The 19,270-nt window shown below is 42.8% G+C and overlaps 1 protein-coding gene across 5 annotated transcripts in view; it reads left to right on the top strand.

Moving 5' to 3' along the window:
- HOMER2 (homer scaffold protein 2) overlaps positions 1-19,270 on the top strand; it is a 74,292-nt gene that overhangs the window by 38,831 nt on the left and 16,191 nt on the right. For all 5 annotated transcript variants that reach the window (XM_065076476.1, XM_021280296.2, XM_065076475.1 and 2 more), the window contains one exon: positions 14,464-14,595. In XM_065076476.1, coding sequence (XP_064932548.1) covers positions 14,464-14,595 — 132 coding nt within the window. The remainder of the gene's footprint in view (positions 1-14,463; positions 14,596-19,270) is intronic.

The raw sequence follows: 19,270 nt of genomic DNA, 5'->3' as shown, positions 1-19,270 counted from the left end.
AGACTTCCCCCCCTCACTCTTTCTTTCTTACTTTGTTTTGCATCACCATATAGTGTGCTAAATTATTTCCATAAGAATCCTGTTCAGTCAGATTGAACGAGTTGCTCAGCTGAGTGTTTTTATTACATACCAGGCTTATCCCTCTGATTAGTCCCTCCCAAGTAACTTGTCAGGTGATTGCTTTTCCCTAGCAGACCCCAGTCGGATGTATAAGTTAAAGCATTTCACTCATGTACAAAACTCATCAGTCATTTCTGTCAAAGCACAAACCACAGGGTAACGAGACAAGTTTACGGCCTGTTTATCTGTGTTCCTGTTTGGATGAGGGTGTTAAATTATCACTGTCCTGGGAGAGGGAGATCACAGAAATCATCCCTTAATAAAGCTTTTCTATCCGTCACGCTTATTTCACATGCTTGTTTTTCCAAACATCTCCTGTGCTATATTTGGTTATATATTGGCTTATAAATCAGCCATACTGCCTGTTTGGATTGATGGTAATGTTTCTTTGACATTGGTACAGCATTAATATATCACCATCATTACACTGCTTGTGCCAGCGTGTTCATTTCCAGAGATGCCAGCTAACCTCCCGGCTGCCCGGTTTGCAGTCAGCACACACAACCCCTGCAGCTTGCCGGGGAAATCTGAGCCCCCCAAATTTTCTGACATCCCCTGGATGCTCCTGCACCTGCTCAGGCGAAGCTGGGGCTGGTGGTCGTGGGCTGGTGGCTTTACAAACCCCGGCGTGTGCGCTTTCTGAGCCAAAACCTGCTGTACTCGCAGCGGTGGGTCGCTTGGTTTGTGGATGTGCATGCATGCATTAAGACCAATTAATGAAAAGAAAGTAATTACTGTATGTGGCAGAGGGAAGCTGCAGGGGCAGCATATGCCCACAGCCAGAGGCTCCTGCCCAGCGCCGCAAAGTGTCTGCTGGGAACAAGATGGGCATCCAAACTTTGCTTTGTAATCTGCCCAAAAGACATTCCGAAGGAACCACCCCCCAGTTTCAGTGTGTCCCAGAAGAAGGTGAGCTTTCTGTGATTAAAATTCTCCCTTGGGGCTTCCCAAGCAAGAATCAATTGCTGGCCACATGAATTATTCCTCTTGTATTGAACCTTTGCTGATTAAGGAACAGGTCGAGAAGAGATGCTGCCTTCACTCTCACCTCTGGAGAATCCCCGGTTACCCTCCTGTCTGTTTTAAGAGTGCTGATTTAGAAAAAGGAGGACATTTATCCCCAGCTAAGGTTAAAAGTTGCTTTCCTCCCTCAAACAACTATTGTTTAGCATTTGACCTACTTTTCTAGACAAAAATGAAACTGGGTAGGACTGTGAGGGAAAATATAGACAGCATCGGTTGGTGGTGTCCTGCTTTCCATATGTCTCGCTTACTTATTAGAATAAAGTCTTCCATGTATTGGTAATACCAGCTGGATTAGCATCATGGCATGACTGCGGGCAAAAGTTATCCCTGTTTTAAGAACAAAAAAGCTAAAGCTCAAGGAAACTAAAGGACTTGTCTCTGGAAGGAAGGTGATGAAGGATGTCTGTCTCTTACAACTCTCTCTTGTTGTCTGAACTGCAAAGTGGCTGTTCTAATAGTTTATTTTAGGTAAACATCTACTATAATTCCTGTGTCTTTGCAGAAAAACAGGTGCTGTGGACAGTAAGCTTACAATTTATAGCAAAAGATTTCACAGATACCATAGGAGTATGCACTGGGTGATCTTAACCAAGATACCATTACCAAACAAGAATAGATTAGTATATCTTTTAATTACATTATGATTGACTTGTATGTTGTCGAGAAATGATTTCATCATGATGTTTTAAGAAGTTTCTAGCCAGAGGCTGTCTAAACTGCAGCATAATGAATGCTGGAGGAAATGATACAGTAAAATGCAAGGGCACACACTGGTTCAGAGTTAATGAGGCAGCCAAGAGACTTTACCCTATGAAAGTGCCCAGTGTTGTGGGCAAAAGTCAACCCTGTTGCAAAATGACAAAATACGGTGACAATGAAGGGAGAACATGAACTTGTAGGTGCCCAGTTGCTGTGTAGCGTATGGGGAAAGCCACACAGGGCTCCTCATTACAAGTGACCTACATTATTCTGTTTTTCAGAGGGGTAGGTTTGAAAGCAAAAACTACTTGGACCGGTATCCTCAGTCATCCTCTGGAATAATGCATGGTAGTGCCCTGGTTGGTTTGTTATTTCTTTGTACATTGGAAATATGTTATACTCAAGCAATATAGACAAGGGGGAAAGAATTCTAAACTCGTTTCTGTATAGAATTTGAGAAAGAAATATAATCCCTCAGAAACAGACTTCTGTCCTCATATTCAGCTGTTCGGATGTTAAATGTCTACAGAACCTATGACTGCAACAGCATCATTTTTATCTTTTGAGAAATAAGTTGTTAATAATGAACTTAAAGCTATCTTAAAAATTACTACTGAGCAATGAACCGTGTGGTAAGATGTTATGACAGCGGTAGCAAAGTGACACAGTAGGAGTCAGCTCAGATGTCTCTGGGACATGCTTAGACAGATTACTACCAAAAAATTAAAACGGAGTTTAAAGAGATGAGTAGATTGCAAGAGTAATTTTGGGAAGTACATGATACAGAAACAAGGACTTAGTGTTTCCGAGAAAAAAATATTGTCGGCTGACACTCAGTGCCAGTTGCTAGATCATTTGAAAGAGTTCATTACCTAACAATTACCTTGAATATTGAAGATCAGCAGCTAAGTTGGGCATAATTGTGTGAAAGTATTGAAGAGAGACCCAGAAAAATTGCTGTGCTTGGAAAGCAAAATCAATGGGTCTATTTCTGAAGTAAATTGCAATTAATGCGAATAAGAATGTGGGCCGAATTTTGCCAATCAGTATTCACACAATGTTCCCCAAAGTGAACACAGTATGTTATATAGTATGATGAAGCTTGATTAAGTGGCATATAGACCCTTATAATGGGATCTATCAACGAGTGGCACAGCGAGAAGGGATGGGATGTTTTCCAGAGCAGAGTGAAGCCGGCAGGGACAGAGCCCCAGCCGCAGGTGATAGCAGATATTTATGAGGGTGAGAAGGGGCAATATGTAAATCTGCTAATATTTTATATATTTCTGGCTTCCTCTGTTCCCGTACCAGTCCTAATTGCTACCTAATTTAACAGCTACCCACCTCTTTGTGACCGTGCTTTTTTGGTTCTCACGACCGGAGGCAGGCATCCTTGGCACACGGGGGTGGAATTCGGAGTTCTTTCAGTGCTCTGTTCAGAGACTCAAACCAAATAATTTTATTTGCCTGTGGAAATGGAATTATTTTAAGACATAGTTGTTAAAAATATCCCAGGGTATTTTGCCAAAAGGTGACTCTTAGATTTAAGCAGCTTTCCTTTCACAGTGGAAAAATTGCAGGGTATGGTAGCAAGGATGAAATTCCTTCATCTGGCTGCTTCTTTGTGTTCTTTTTTTCTTGCCTTGATGTAAATTCAGCCATTCAACCAACAGCACTTCCTTCTCAGGAAAAAAACACCAAGTAATTTAGATATTACAAAATTTTTGGCACTGAATTAAAGAAGGTTTCTGGCAACGCGTACCTCGCCAGGGCCCTGCGTTGGTGTGGCAGCATTCAGCTGTGCTTCTAAGACTCATAGATCTGATTTGTGATAATGTGTAGCAGAAACAATCACAAAATCGCTTTCCCTCTTGGCATTCAGAGTACCTGTGTGTGTTTGCCTGACCCCGTGCTCGCTGAATTAGGTCATGTACCATGTTTTATGTTTTTTAAACGCCTGAGTTTTTTAACCGCCTACGTTTTCAGGTTTAATCATTTCATAGTGAAATGGTCAGGGGATGTTTCACAGCCCTGGGTAGCCACAGATGTACAAGTGCATGAAAAGTGACCTTGCAAAGTGGCATGTTGCCTTTTCTTATAATGCGTATAGAGAAATCCTGAATTAAATGCTGTGATTTTTGAAAGGAGTGGGTGAGCATATATGTGTGTTTTGTCAAAGGGATGGAGATTCCTTTATTTCCCTTCATGCTGTTTCTTCCAGGCTGGGTGGGAAATCCTTTCTTTTCTGGTTGTCCCAGAAAGAGTGTCAGCCACAAAACAGGGGTGTGAAGCATGGGCTCAATATTGCTTATACTTGTCACACTAAGAACCAACACAGAAAGGACCATTCATCAGAAAGGCAGCGTGTGACACTTGTTACTGTTTGAAGACCCAAAAGACACATCCCATCTTAAGGGTGACACCACATTAGGGTACGTCGGTGGAGAGGTGACCAGGTTTTGACCTCCGGAGGTCCGAGGTGACTGATCCAGTATTCCTTGACCATACCTGTCCACAAAAGAAACCTCCATATGCCATAAGAAAAGATTTCCAGTCCTGGCTGATTACTGTAATACAGAAATTTGAGCATATTTTATGCCCTTCATCTTCTTTTTATTGTAGTATGTTAAGTATTTCATGAACTATTGGAGCAAATTTCAACATGATTATTAGCACTGGAGATGATACTGGAGCCATAAAAGAGTAATTTCAACAAATGGAAGTAATTAACCCCCCACATAAAAGGAGGAACATCTTTTGAAATACAAAACCACGGTATAAAATATAATTTTAATGCATAATCCTATCTTCTAGTGTGCATAATTTGTACATATGTTACAATAAACATCTCATTGCTTTTATGCTAGCCTGATGACTATTAAGTAAAAACATTAGTTGTGTTTTTGTGATGTTTATATGTACATAATATAAGAGGTAAGTACTGTTGAGACAGAAAAACTATAATAATCATAGAATGATAGAATCATAGAATGTTAGGGATTGGAAGGGACCTCGAAAACTCATCCAGTGCAATCCCCCCATGGAGCAGGAACACCCAGATGAGGTTACACAGGAAGGTGTCCAGGTGGGTTTTGAACGTCTCCAGAGAAGGAGACTCCACAACCTCCCTGGGCAGCCTGGGCCAGTGTTCTGTCACCCTTACTGAGAAGAAGTTTCTTCTCAAGTTTAAGTGGAACCTTTTGTGTTCCAGTTTAAACCCATTACCCCTTGTCCTACCATTGGTTGTCACCGAGAAGAGCCTGGCTCCATCCTCCTGACACTCACCCTTTATATATCTGTAAACATGAATGAGGTCACCCCTCAGTCTCCTCTTGTCCAGCTCCAGAGCCCCAGCTCCCTCAGCCTTTCCTCACACGGGAGATGCTCCACTCCCTTCAGCATCTTTGTTGCCCTGCGCTGGACTCTCTCCAGCAGTTCCCTGTCCTGCTGGAACTGAGGGGCCACAACTGGACACAAGATTCCAGATGGGGTCTCAACAGGGCAGAGCAGAGGGGCAGGAGAACCTCTCTGACCTACTGACCACCCCCTTCTAACCCACCCCAAGTACCATTGGCTTCCTGGCCACAAGGGCCCAGTGCTGGCTCATGGTCACCCTGCTGTCCCCAGGACCCCCAGGTCCCTTTCCCTACGCTGCTCTCTAATAGGTCATTCCCCAACTTATACTGGAACCTGGGGTTGTTCCTACCCAGATACAAGACTCTACACTTGCCCTTGTTATAATTCATTAAGTTTTTCCCTGCCCAGCTCTCCAGCCTGTCCAGGGCTCTGGATGGCAGCACAGCTTCCAGTGTCAGCCACTCCTCCCAGCTTGGTGTCATCAGCAAACTTGCTGTGAATCTACATTAGAGCCTTTACAACCATTTGATGACATTTGATCCACTCTCATCAGCCTGGTCTTCTCCCGGTGCAGATTCCCCGGCTCATGCTGGAGAACGCTGCTCGTCTGCTGGAGACACGTTCTAGTACCAACTGTGTCAAACAAAGTACTTTGTGAAAGATGCCTGAAGAGTCTCTAGCTGCTTTTTGCCATCCCTTTTGGGCTTGTTGTTTCTGTAAATAATGAAGCTGGATCAGGCCGTACTCTGAGAGGCAGCCGCTCCTTTCGTAGGGAAGTTCTCCTTCATTTTGCATGATGAGCAGATCAAGAGCAGGAGCACATCTGTCCTGCCCCAAGTCGCAGCACACCAGCCTAAGCTGAGCTGGAGCTGATCTCTCACTCAGACAGTCCAACGACTTGCGGTAAATAATTCATATTTTTACTGTGCTGGTTTTAATAGCTATTTCCTGATTTCATTTAGACTTCCAGATTTTTAGCATCGCTTTGAAGGATTAAGGGGGGACTCTCAGTTCAAGGAAAATGTGCCCTTAGGCGGTGATGCTGGTGCCTCCCAGTTACTTCTGCTACATAGACCAGGACTTCACGTTCTTCCCAAAGACATCTTTGGAATAAGAGTGAAAGAAATTCAGGAAAATAACAGACCCAAATGATCTTAAAATATTTGTATTGTTTATATTTGTGGTATACTCAGCTTGACTAAAGTTACTAGAATTTTTATACTCTCTAGATGTTAAAATACCTTGAGAACATGCAGAAATACAGCATAAAGGAGCAGCAGAGCTGTCAGCCGAGGCTGACACTACCCGCTTGCATCACCCTTTATTTGTTCAAGGTGATATTCAGGAATTCAGGCTAAGGGGAGGTGCAGGATTTAATAATTGGAAGGATGGTACATTGCCTGGAGATGTGTCTGCAGGAGAATTTTCAATGGTTGCTAAGACTGGTTTAGATACTAGAGCAAGTAGCATTGTGCGCGCAGGTCCTTGAGTGCTCAGAGGATTGAAGAAGAAACACCGTTAGGGTTCAACTGCAATAGTAATTCCAAAATTGCTAATACTAGTGGAGTCGAGTGGAAAGAAAAATTAAACATGTTTCCACAAAGAAAACCTGGGGCTGCAGGTGAAAGAGAGCTTGTCAAAAGCTGAGAAATGGAGCAAAGTAAATCCCAGGCAATGCGGTGGGTCCCTTGGGACTGCATCAGCCAGAAATCCTGATCATCTGCTGAGAACGTGTTTTGGTTTAAATAAAAAGTCTGGAGTTGTAGAACTCATATAACTTAAATGTTTCTATATTAATCTCATTCCAAGTTATTAACTTTGAAATGTGAAATGTTCGTTGTCTGGATTATTTCTGGAAGTAAATCCTTCAGCAGCTGGTTAGTAAGCTTAGGAGAGAAGATAACACAGTGCTGGCAACAGCTGTATCCTTGACAGAAGAACAGAAGCACATCTGGCACTGTTTGATCCTGTCTGGCTCATTTTGTCTGCTTGTGTGAACAGTGCGTGTGTGTCACTGGCTCAGTGGAAGGACCACACACAACTGAGTCCAGAATCGATGCTGCAGAAGCATTTTGTAAACACGATTTGTGTTTAAAACCTGTGCCAGATGATTCCTTGTTGTTCTGAGTCGGCTTCCCCTTTTTTAATGTCTCCATAAAATATCAAGCTCCATCAAAGAAAGTGTTTCAGTGCGTAACTGCCTCGCAGAGCCGTTTCTGATCACCAGACTTGAGTAGTAATGTGGAATCCAACCGTGCCAGAGGGTTTAATTAAACCATGTGATGTTGTTCTAAATAAACCTGCAATCAAGCAAAGGATGCCTGGTTTAGGTCATGATCCTAGAACTTTGCAAAGCTTCTGAAGAATCTTGGTCAAATTTTTGGCTAAAATAATCCATGCCTGTAGTTAGGTGAAAATTGAGGAAAAATTCAAGATTTTTAGTGACATCATCAACACAGGCACAATGCGGTAGAGTTTGCAGATAGTTTCCCTCATCTTTTTTATTTCACTGGTTCAAAGCAAAGCCTATGAGGTGAGACTATATCAGTTATTTGTTCCCTTCTCCTCCTGGCTCCGCTGTAATGCCAGAGGTATCTAATACTTGGAAATCCCTATGTATCAGACATGCTAATCAAGTCATGCCAGATGGAGCCTATAAATAAACTACACTGCATTGTGTATTCTTAAAACGTGGGCATCAAACATAATTCAAGGCAATAGTTTCCAAGTTTTACCAAAAAAAAAAAAAAGAAAATAACAAAACCAAGCGTTGCTTCTTCCTTGATTCTGGATTGTGAAGTTGTACCTAATGGCACAGTGGTTGTTGGATGGAAAATGCGGAGTGGTATAAGTGACTGTCAACCATTGAATACAAGCTAAAGTCCAAAGCTGATTCTCCCTGAGGAGCGAACAAGATAATCAGATGAGCCCCAGCTTTATTTTCTAACAGCAAAATAAGGGATGAGGGATTTTTGAGGATGCAGAAGAATTAGTATTTTATATTATCTCATAGATATATCATGTCTTCAGTTATGGTAGTGTGTTGCTCCTAAGTGTTGCTAGACCTGGTTGAACTTGATTGACATCTAACAGTGGCAACAATTTCGAGGTGCCAAGTAGAACCTGCCATCTCCTGAGAATAGCGTACCTGCCCTTCTTGGCCGTTCCTCATGTCAAGGGACAGTTTTTCCAGATTTTAGAGAGGACGTGGCAAGACGTCCCATTGCTGACCGCCCACTGAGGTGTGTGGGTTGTTAAAGAGTAGAAGAGTTAGGTTATGGTTGGACTCAATGATCTTAAGGGTCTCTCCCAACCAAAATGATTCTATAAGAGTCTTTAAGGATGGCACGTGGCCATTTCTGACTTCTGCAAAGGGGCCTTCAGGCTTAAGTGAAGCTGTTGTCATACAGCTTGAAGGATGCAGAAAACATGTGCTTAAATGATTCATATAGGGATGTGGTTATACTCTACAGAAAGACTGCATCTTTCTATTAAATCCTCCAAAGTGTGAATATGATATATCTATGAGGTTTCTTAATTGTATCTAATTGTAGATAATGCAACCTTCTCTTTCACCCCTTTTTAGTTACCAAAAAAAATAATAATATCCTTTGTAATCAACGCCTTGTCTCCATCAGTTCCAAAATTTATTTCTCATGTGAAAATAACACAAAAGCATCTCGGTTTGTACATTTTATAAAATGTTGCATGCAATTCCTGGGTAACAATTTGTTCCAGTGTAGAGGGTTTGAAAGTCCTTGCTGGAGATTTTCTTCCTGAAACAGCTGCTGGTGCTTTGGATCGTGTGGGTGGGTGGATGTGTGTGCTGTGCCTAAAAGGAAGAAAAAATTCTAGTCAGATGTCAAAGCAAAAATAGGAGATTTCAGAGATTTAGACTGGGTGGAGGAGGTGGGAAGCCAGCTCTGCAAAGATGTTAATTACCTTGGGAAGAAAAAGAGTGCAATGGAGTAGGTGTAGCAGGAGATTTGCTTAATAGAATTCACATAATCACGAACCCACTTCTGCTGCATTTAGACAGGTTCTCAGTGAGGGCTTTACAACAGAAATATTTTACCCGGGGAAAAACAATTATTAGTCTTTTTATTGGAGAGAGGGGCTATTTTTACATCTCTTTTCATGAAGGAGGACAAGAGCTGTATTAATTTTTGTTTGATTTGTTGGCTTTTGGGGTTAAAAATTAATGTCATCGTTCATTGACTTGTCATGGGGCTGCAAGGTCATGCAAACAAAGCCAAAATATGTGCCACTGTAGAAATGGCCCTTTTGCAGCAGACACTTTATTCATAAGAGGTGGCATCTCCTCCGTGCAGAGCTCATGTTGGGAAGCAGATGTCTTGGACCGCAGCAAGTCCTCTGCGGCTTGCACGGCGTCCTGGCATCTTCCTCGCCACAGAGTGTGCGTGAATCACAGCGGTTCCTCTTCCTCTGCTACATGTGATGTAGCTATGGAAGCTTTTGGAGTCCATCGATGGGTGAAATAACTACTGTCCTGGTTAACTGCACAGAGCAGTAGTTCGTAAAAAGTGGTGGCTGGCCGGCGTCACTGCACCATAGGGGTAAAGTGATGGGTACCCAGAGCAAGCGGATGTTCTGCCTACCCTGTGCTCTGATCCCCCCCCAGGTCGTGCACAAATGATGGAGAGGAGCAGGAGGGACAGCCAAATGGACACACTCAGTGCCTTTCTTAACATACATTTACAGTGCTTCCACTCTGGCTGATCCGCACCCTCAGCCTGTCCCAGTAAAGCACTGCATTCGTGTCAGGTGCAGCAGGTAAAGCAAAGCGAGAACAAGTGCCTACTTGCTGTTTTCCCAGGCTTTTTTTTTCTTTTAAGGACCTTCTACAATGTCTTAGAAGGGTGGGGAGAAAGATTTGATCCTATCTGCTGGCCCTGATTTGTAAAACAGATATAATTAATCCTCCTGCATTACAGGTTCACTGCTGTGCCCAAAGGCTGTTCTTTCATTCCCAAGTTCTTACGCGGCTGTGAGTGTGTCTTCGTGCTGCTTTTGCTCTATTCTGTTAGGTGGCTTCAGCAGGGGACTCTGTTTTTTCCTGTTAACAGCACTGTCTTGATTAACAATGTGTGTTTGTGTGTGTGCTGGCTTTGTAGGACTAGAAATGCGATGACCAGTTTATCACCAGTAACATATTGGTGAAAAGATGTTGCGTGTAAGCCTAGAAGCTGTCAGGGGAGGTAGGAAGGATAGTAGATAAGACAGGGCAAATCACAGAAACTTATGTGGATTAATTCCACGAGGGAGTTGCTGAACATTTGGGATAGAGGGACAACTTCTCTGCAAATCCATCCCTGTCTCCTCATCTTGACATCCAGTGTCACAAGCCCTTCTGATTCACGTTAACTCAATGAACTGGAAGAACCTGCTGAGTCGGTGATAGCTGTGGCCAGAGGATTAGCAGCTTCTTTCTCTTGTCAATTCTGGTTTTAGGCTGGAATACGTATTTACTGAAGATTAGCAGCCTGGTGGGTTGGGGAAATTAAATTTCACAAGGGCTGCGAACTGGAAAGCACATATTCAGAAGTGTGAAAGTGAAATGGGGAGGTTTTAACGTAGTGACTTCTTAACGAGTAGGTCCTATGGCCTTGAACCTTAGGGCTTTTCTGGAAGGGAGGTTACTTCAGAGTAACAGGTGATGTGAATTTAAAGGGGAAATTCCAAAATAATTCCTTACCTGGCACTCTTGTCTCAGAATACGGGGCCCTTTTCTGATTGAATTTAACGCAGTTCCAAAATACGTTGGCTAATATATTAGGTATCTATTTCATAGCTGTTATTTCAGTCCCTTGGACCTGAGCTTGCTCTTGTCTCTGCTCTTCCCTCTCGCCAGCCTGGCACACGGGGGCTGATGCGACCAGGGCAGCCGTGGTGAGCCAAGCAGAGCCCTGTGTCTGCTCACATGCGTTCGCCTTGTGTTAATGCATCGGTGACTTGGGAAAAGGTATTTTTAGGAGCCGCTTTGGCTTTTCCCCTTTTGTATGGCGGTGTGATACGGGGAGTTTAGGAGGAGAACGCTTTAAATGCTCAAAGCATGCCCTGAAAGAAATAGCAGCTCTACGTATGGGCAGTGCTCATATGTTACAAGCAGCATGAGCTGCCAATATACTTATTTTCCTTCTAGGAGCCCAGGTCATCTTGTGACCCCTCCCTGTTTGATTTATTTGGCAGTTTCTCTGCGTGGGAAGGCAGTGGGATGGGTGTGTTACAGTCTATGAATGTTTTGCTCTATACCAGCTTATTTGCATTCACTTTTATCTGATGAGTATACCCGGTTTGTCTCTAAATGTCTGGGAGTAATTTCTGGTTGATGTAGCACTACCTTGTAGTGCGAACGTTGTTCTGTGTCATCTTTAAATAAAAATGTAGATCTGCCAGGATTGTTTTTCTCCCAAAGGAAGTGAAATCAGTACGAGACTTTGTTTGGTTTATGCGGATGTATCAGGGATGTTTGCCATCCGATACTCTTGCATGTAGATGAGAGCAAAGGCAGATTATTTTTTGTCCCTCATGTAGACGACTCAGTCAGTATGATGAATGAGTTTATTATTCTGTAAGGTGCTTATTATATTATGCTCCTCTTTGCCTTTTGTCTTTAGGGAGAACTTTTTAACCACTTCAGGGACTGACTGCATTTGGTTAGAGACTAGTTTGTCTTTTGAATCCATTATCCTGGATGAAAGTCCACAAGTTTATTCTGTTTTCTGATGCAGCCAGAATTGCGCTCTGTGTGTATTATACAAATGGGGACCAAATGCAAAGTTACATCATAAGAGCCCATTTGAATTGATAAGTGACCTTTCTTTGAAATCATAACGCCCTTTATTTCTCCTAAATGCAACCAGCACGATTGATCCCTGGCCAATGTAGTGTCTGTGCTCTGAATTGATGACCAGATTTACACGGGGAGCAAATGTGCGGGCTAATGCTGCAAGAGTTTAATGTGATGACATCTTCCCGTGAGCGTGACAAGGTGATGGGGTGAGGATGAGGAGGAAAACCAGGTCGATAAGTGCAGTGTACCCACAGCATCCAGTTCCTGTGAGCAGTTTCCATGAGCTCTGATTTAATCTCCTAAGCTTCTGCTTAGGTTTTCACTTCTCTGTAGGGATGCAGCGTTTCTGGAGTGTCTGACTGACACGGGAAGATTTAAGGGGGAAAAAGAAAAAGGTAGAGCCAAATTTCAGATAGTTTCACTAATTGCAGCTTATTATACATTTAACAGATGAACTGTCAGTTTCTTGAAGGTGTGTGCTCACCACAACCTTTTCTTGGATTCTGCTCTGGCTATAGAGAAAATTAACCTCTAAGGTGCTAAACTAATGTATAGTGCATTTCATCGCTCAGTAAGTTGTTTCTTGGTTTACAGTTTTCAGGCTTCATCATCCCTTTTATCATGCCTTTGATAATATTAGACTGTAGTCTAAAAGATAACTTTGTTGTGCTCTTTTATATATTTGTATTTATTATTATTGTAGGAGGCATAGGAGGATTTTATTCTTCTCAGAGTCCGCAGTGAATGAAGCTTTTACCTTTCAGTAAAATGGGTAATTTTATTGGTTTTTCCCCACAGATGTCTAATCTGATAGGCATGGTAGGACTGAAATAATACTTCTTATCACTTGACATTTCTGGGTATTTCATAGCTTCTAAAATAAATTCCATAACTTGAGAAGCTAAACATTTGTAAGTAGTTCATCTGCCTGATGTGAGATTTTTAAGGAAGAAATATACATATAGCACTTTGCTTAAAGTTTTTGGAAAGCATCCTGGTTTTTCTCCTGTTCTTGTGACTCTCTGTGTCATGCAGTCCTCATATCATCATATTCCCTTTGAATTGTCAAAACTCTACATAAATTCCTTGACTTTCTTTTAATTTAAATCTCTGGAATAGCACTCAGATGTTACATTGGCTGTTGCAGTCACCTCTCCCCCTTTCCATCCCTCTTTATTCCCATGGAAAAAACAGTTTCAGGGGTTCCAGCCACTCTGGTTTTATCCTTTTGGTGAAACTTTCAGTGGGAGGAAATGGCAGAAAATTGTATGTTTGTTTGAAAGGGATGGTGCAAAGAGAGGGAACCGCTGAAGCTGAGCAATTGCTGTGAAAGAGGATGAAAGCATCAGCACAGAGGTCGGACATCAGGGAGGGGACGGGGCGCGTAAAGGTCTTTGGTAAATTTAATTCAGACTTTTTGCTAAATGAAAACGATAGCTTAGGGAAAAAAAGCTACTTGAAATACATAGTAAATGGTGTTGCCAGGATACTTCCTGATCATGTCAATTAAACTGTCCCACAGATTTGGCTTAATTACTGCACGATTTGCATATTGGAAATAATGGTATGCATTACTTAAGAAAGCTCCTATTCTGTTAGCAGGAAGAGCATTGTACATGAATTAATTTCCAGGGGAAGGAGTCTCTAGGCTCATATAATGATGTATCTTGAAAATAAAGTTAAGATTTTTGATAATGAACTAACATATATCTCATTCCTTTTTGCAAGATTACATTTTATGATTGTTCCACTAAGTTCCTTAGAGACCTCATCCAAACAGCCTTCCTCCTGTTGGCTATTTCTTTAATTATAAGAACCGCTATCGCTTTTAAGATTGCTGGTGGTGAAGCAGATATTAGTTAACTTGTGTAAAGTGGCAGAATATTCCTCTTGACGCCCACGTTTGATACTGCGTGTGCGTTGTTGGCGATGCGCTTCACCCTGCCAGGTTAAACTCGCTCTTAAGCTGACATCCTACTTGTGGATGCCAAAGGGAGCAATGCAGAATTATCCCTTTGCTCTTCCATTCTGAGGGCAGGTGTTGCTGGTGGACACCCCGCTTGGAGGCCTCGGGCCATCCCTGCCGGGGCAGTGGGAGTAGCCGTATGCCTTTGTAATGCTGAATAAAGAGGATTTTGCATCTGCATGTCCGCCAGGGTAATTTTATATCTCCTGTCCCTGCTTTGAGTTCAGTGATGTGCCTGCAGCGGGAGTTTGACTGCAGTTTGACTGATAGTGCTTTGGAAAAAGAAGACAAAACATCAAAGTTCCTGCATGAAGTAAGATAAGATAGAAACTGTTTTGTTTGGGGAAAAAGTCTTCTGAATATACCAATTTCCCAGTTCAGACTGCTAATTGCTTTGGGTGGTATTGTTGCTAGGATATGCATTTCCGATGTGGCTTCTACTTTTTAATTCTTTTTTTTTTTTTGATCTGTTTTTAAACAGGTGATCATAAACAGCACAATCACGCCAAACATGACCTTCACTAAAACATCACAGAAGTTCGGCCAGTGGGCGGACAGCAGAGCGAACACTGTGTTTGGTTTGGGCTTTCCCTCCGAGCAGCAGCTCACAAAGGTACCGGGGCTCACTGATTTTCTGCAAAGTCTTGTTTCTTACCCACGAGTAATTGTGTGTATCCATCCATCTTCTTCCAAGCTGCATGCTTCTGCAAGTCCTTGTCATCTGTGCAAGTTGCCCATCTCCTGTAGTCACCTAGTGTCTTTATATGCAGAAGCAGTGTTGCAAACGTTATGGTCAAACTTATAAATTCAATCGAACCGCTGGTGTTGGTACTAGGAAGGTGATCTCCACAGTGTCTCACCTGGAAAGGCTGAAAGCATTTGTGTTTTCAGATATTTACATAAACAACCTGAACTCTGTAGTAGTTTTTGGCATCTTCCTGGCCTCTGTGCTCATTTCAGTTGAAAGTGGCACCAAAAGCAAAGGGAACCGCTGACATGCCAGGACTGTTGGCATTAGGGCTGCTGCTACCTCTTGTCTCTGAAGGAAGAGAGCTGCTGTCCCAGCCTCAGAAACGTGCGTTTTGATGACTCCCTGCTGTTGTTAGCTAACCGAGGTTTGCAGGTACCACTGGTGGTGGGGCTGTGCTCTCCAAGGCCTGATAAACTGATCTGGGTTAAAATAATTCTGCTTTTTTTGGCAGTTCAGCTCCGTGATGTGATTTGCAGCCCTGTCCCAAAGTGGTTTTATCACAGACATGAGGGGGAGGCGGTGAGTCATGCCAGAGGCAGGGGACAAGTGGCTGGGGAGCTCTGACACCAGGTTTGCTGGCAGAGCTGCAACCAAAACGTGGGTTTGGTATTAGAGCAGCGCTTCCCTGGGCCAGGGACTGGCTGCAACAGCAGGATTGTCAAGTCTAGAGCTGCCTCTTGTCATGAATTAGTTCAAAATACACCTTCTGTCATTAGGTTAGTGGTCCTGCCAAGTGCTCATCAAGCAGCTGTTTGTTTGTTCATGTAGTCAAAACCCCTACTTATCTAACACCTAGCTGACACTTGAAGCATGGCTACTTGGCACTGGGCTTTGTCAGTTATCTCAGTATTGTGTCCTTGGGCATGGCACGTGGTCTCTTGTGTTGCTGTCCTCTTGAGTGCTTTGATATGAAAAGAATCAGGAGAACAAGATGTTTCTTGTAGTGGCTAAAATAGCAAAGGCGTTGCAATGGAAGGAGGACCTTTCCATCAACGTAATTGTTATAGGAATTTATTTTACTAAGACTGTCTTGCTGAGTTTTTGCAATTTCCAGACAAATTTTGCAACTATTTCTTAAAGATAATGCATATTTTACTTGTCACATTAAGTTATTCTTGGACTTGGGATGTCCGTAAGGGTGCCGTGGCAATAATGTGTTCTTCTGGGATGCTAAGGCCACCCAACTAATCACATGCAAAACTGGTTTTTTAAAAATGAGGTGCTGGTGCTGATTATGTTTTACGATGCTTAATCAAGTGTAGAGGACTGCTCATTTTCACCTATGCATATTCTCCAAAGAGGTAAAGAGGTGCTCGTAAAGGCTAAATGAGTAGTAAGGGAATGTGAGAGGATTAAAGTGGACCTAGGGGAATAGGGTTTTTTTGAGTAACAGATAAGCATAATACAGTGAAACCTTTGGACACCAGATGAAAGAATTAGCACCTTTGGAGAGTGATTTTTAATCTGAGGTTACTGAAGTCGGACCTTTGCAACATGACAGGTGACCACATGGCACCTCGGTGCTGGCTGGGGTTACACGTGCACCGGGCGCTGCGTGGAGCAGGTGGTGCTGAGGATGCTCAGGAAACCAGAGTCGCACCTGGACACGAGGTGCATTTGGAGTCCTTGCACCCTAATCAGAGAGATATTGCCATATTCTCCAAAATTGTCCAAACACATACTTAGAATAAATATACTGCTGGTATCAGAAAGCAGCTCATGTGCCCAAACTAGATCCAGTCTTAAGAACATGTTGTGTGGGCACAGGACTCTTGGCACCAGCTGTGTTTCTCTCCAGATCGGTTTGCACATCTGTTTGTGCTGCAGTGTCTGCTCAAGAGCCCATTGGCAATAACACAGCCTTCTACTTGCAGGAAAAGCTTTCCAAATCAGCAGAAAGTCTCTTTCCAGTCAGAATATTGAAGGGGGGCTTAAGGCAAGCACTTCTGAAAATGTCTTGAGATGATCTATTAAAATAAATATGAAAGTCATCTAGCTAGAAAATGTTAGAAAACCTGGTTTAATAGCACCATGGAAAGTAACGGGACAAAGATATCCCTTATCATCCATGCTTCTCAGTTTAGTTATTGAACCATTAGTACAAAAGATCAGAGATGGTGGAAGGATTACAGATGTATAAATGTATTGGGAATAGTAAAATCAAGTTTCATTTTATGTTGATATCATTATACTATTATAAAATATATAAATTAAAGCTTGCCATTTTTAGTGGAAATAATTGAAGCTTTTAGTCAGAAACTGGAAAGACATGGTAAAACTTGTCTAATCCAGAGATCAATAGCCCTGGCTCTAAATAAATAACTAATTAATAAATCTGAAACATATCTACTGAAAGTAATGAATAATAATGAGACATAAGAAGAGGTTAGCATGCCTAAAAATGTCTGCATTCTTAAGTATATTGGTTGGCCTAATAAAAGGTATTGCCTCTTTCTAATGCCTTGCTTCTCTTGAGATACTTAAGCATCAATCCATACCTATAGGGAAAAGCAGTTCAAATTAAACATGAGCCATTAATGAAAACTGCATTCGCTGACCTAGTAACCCAATTACCATTCACATTGATTGGGAGAATCCCAGGGCTTAAAGTTAATGTCCTACTCAGGGTCCTTTTCCCCTCTTGCAAGACTTGCTGACCCTCCTTTCCCCCTTCCCACCCTGTGCCACAAAAATGTCTCAAGACATTATTCAAACGTTGCTACAGTCAAATCAAAACGGGAATCAAAAGAGAATTAATCATGTGTTTGGGTGGGATGAAAAGGCAGGGCTGGTGCTGTAAAGGGAGCGATGTATTTTGCACATGAAGCAGTTAAATACAACCTGTGCTGTCATTCAAGCCGCTTCCACATAGATGTGCTACCTGAGGAGCTGCAGGTAGTCGAGGGCATAGGGACAAACTTATATGGGGAGAAACCCGGTAAACTCAAACCTTGCACATCATAAAGCAACTGCATCCAGCATCTGGGGAGCCGGACTTTGATTTCTGTGCATGCATGGGCACCGTATGTGCGGTGTCTGCCTGGCACTGTGTTGTAGGGAAGAAATCTGGGAGCAGAACCTGCCCCTGGCCCCAGCACAGCCCCCCATCCGACCAGCTTTGCTGCTGGGGCAAATTACTGGCTGCTTTCTGCAGTAAATAGCCTTGTTTGCTGCCGATCCGCCTGGTGCTGAGGGCTCATCCAGAGAAACCACGGTGGCAAAACCACACGTGCGTTGTGGGTCACGGCACGGCAGGACCACCGCATCACCCAGCCCTCTGCAAACCGGGAGGGCGATGAGGTATCGATGAGGGTGGGAGCAGCTGTTTCATCTGACGCTGGCACCATTTGTCAGTAGGAGATGTAAAATACTGTGCCAGATCAGGAGTTTAAAATTTACACATAGAGCATAATGCTTTTTAATATATCAAATGTTAAGAAGGTCTATTTAAATATATATATATTTCTCGGAGTGATAAACTGGCTGCAGATTTGAACAGCCTTTAAATAATTTGTGCAATGCCGAGTAGCATCCTTGAGTCCCCATTAAATTTCACTGGCCAAGACCCATAATCAAACAGGGCTCCTGGCCTGCAGACGAAAAGGCTTCACAAGTGTTGGTAGCAGCAGATCTTTTCCATACTGCAGCTTGGTCTCACAGCTTCCTGCGGCTTGGGAAGATGCGTTGTGTAATCCATGATGGGCTGTTGGAGTGGTGTTTAGTTGACGTTTCTCCTTCTGCAGTCTTTTTTTGGTGATTTTGTGACACTTTGTCAGGACAAGGGTGGAAGAAAGAGAAGATGAAGGGAGCCAAGATGGATGGAGAAGGAGCACGGTGACTCCTTTGTGTTTGTTTTAGATATTTATACATGCATTGCCCCTCAAGACACATTTACCAAGTTTTCATTTACTAAGTAGAAGATTTTTTTACTTTTTAACTAGGAATTTCATGTTTTAAAACCACTCCCTGCCATTGCAATGGTTTGAGAGCTCCAAGTCAACTTAGGTCTTGGTCATACATGATTTTATAGTGTCAGTTATTTGGGACAGAAGAAATCAGTGACTGGAGAGGAAGCATCTCTGTAATTTCTGCCAGGGATCAGACACTGTGGCCGTGCTGTCACTCGCAGACCCGACCTCGGCATCTCGGTACCTCCGGCAGCGCCCATGCCGCTGCTGTAGCCATTAGCATTGGTGATGCTGTGCAAGTTTGGGCTGTCACCACTATCTCGCTGCACTCAGAAGACTAATCAAGTGAAAGGCTTTAATTTCATAACAAGCCAAGTGATCCTCTGTAGCTTTCAAAAATAGCCCGTTAGTAAAATCTAGCAGGTATTAATTAGCTAAGACTAAAAAAAGAAGCAGCCGCAGAACGCTTTATGGACTGGCTATTTCCAAGTGTATGGGGTAAACAAAAAGCAGAGGCAGTCTTTCAGCACCGCTTCTCTTACAGACATCTTTGAGTTCATAGCAACGATGAAAAGGAAGGGTAATATTTTGACTCTTAAAGCCGAAGATCTCTCACTAAGATGGCGAAA

The sequence above is a fragment of the Columba livia genome, chromosome 11 (genome assembly GCF_036013475.1).
Source record: "Columba livia isolate bColLiv1 breed racing homer chromosome 11, bColLiv1.pat.W.v2, whole genome shotgun sequence".
Classification (NCBI taxonomy): Eukaryota; Metazoa; Chordata; class Aves; order Columbiformes; family Columbidae; genus Columba; species Columba livia.
Note: the sequence above shows the minus strand (reverse complement) of the source record. Positions and strands in the feature narration are given on the sequence as shown.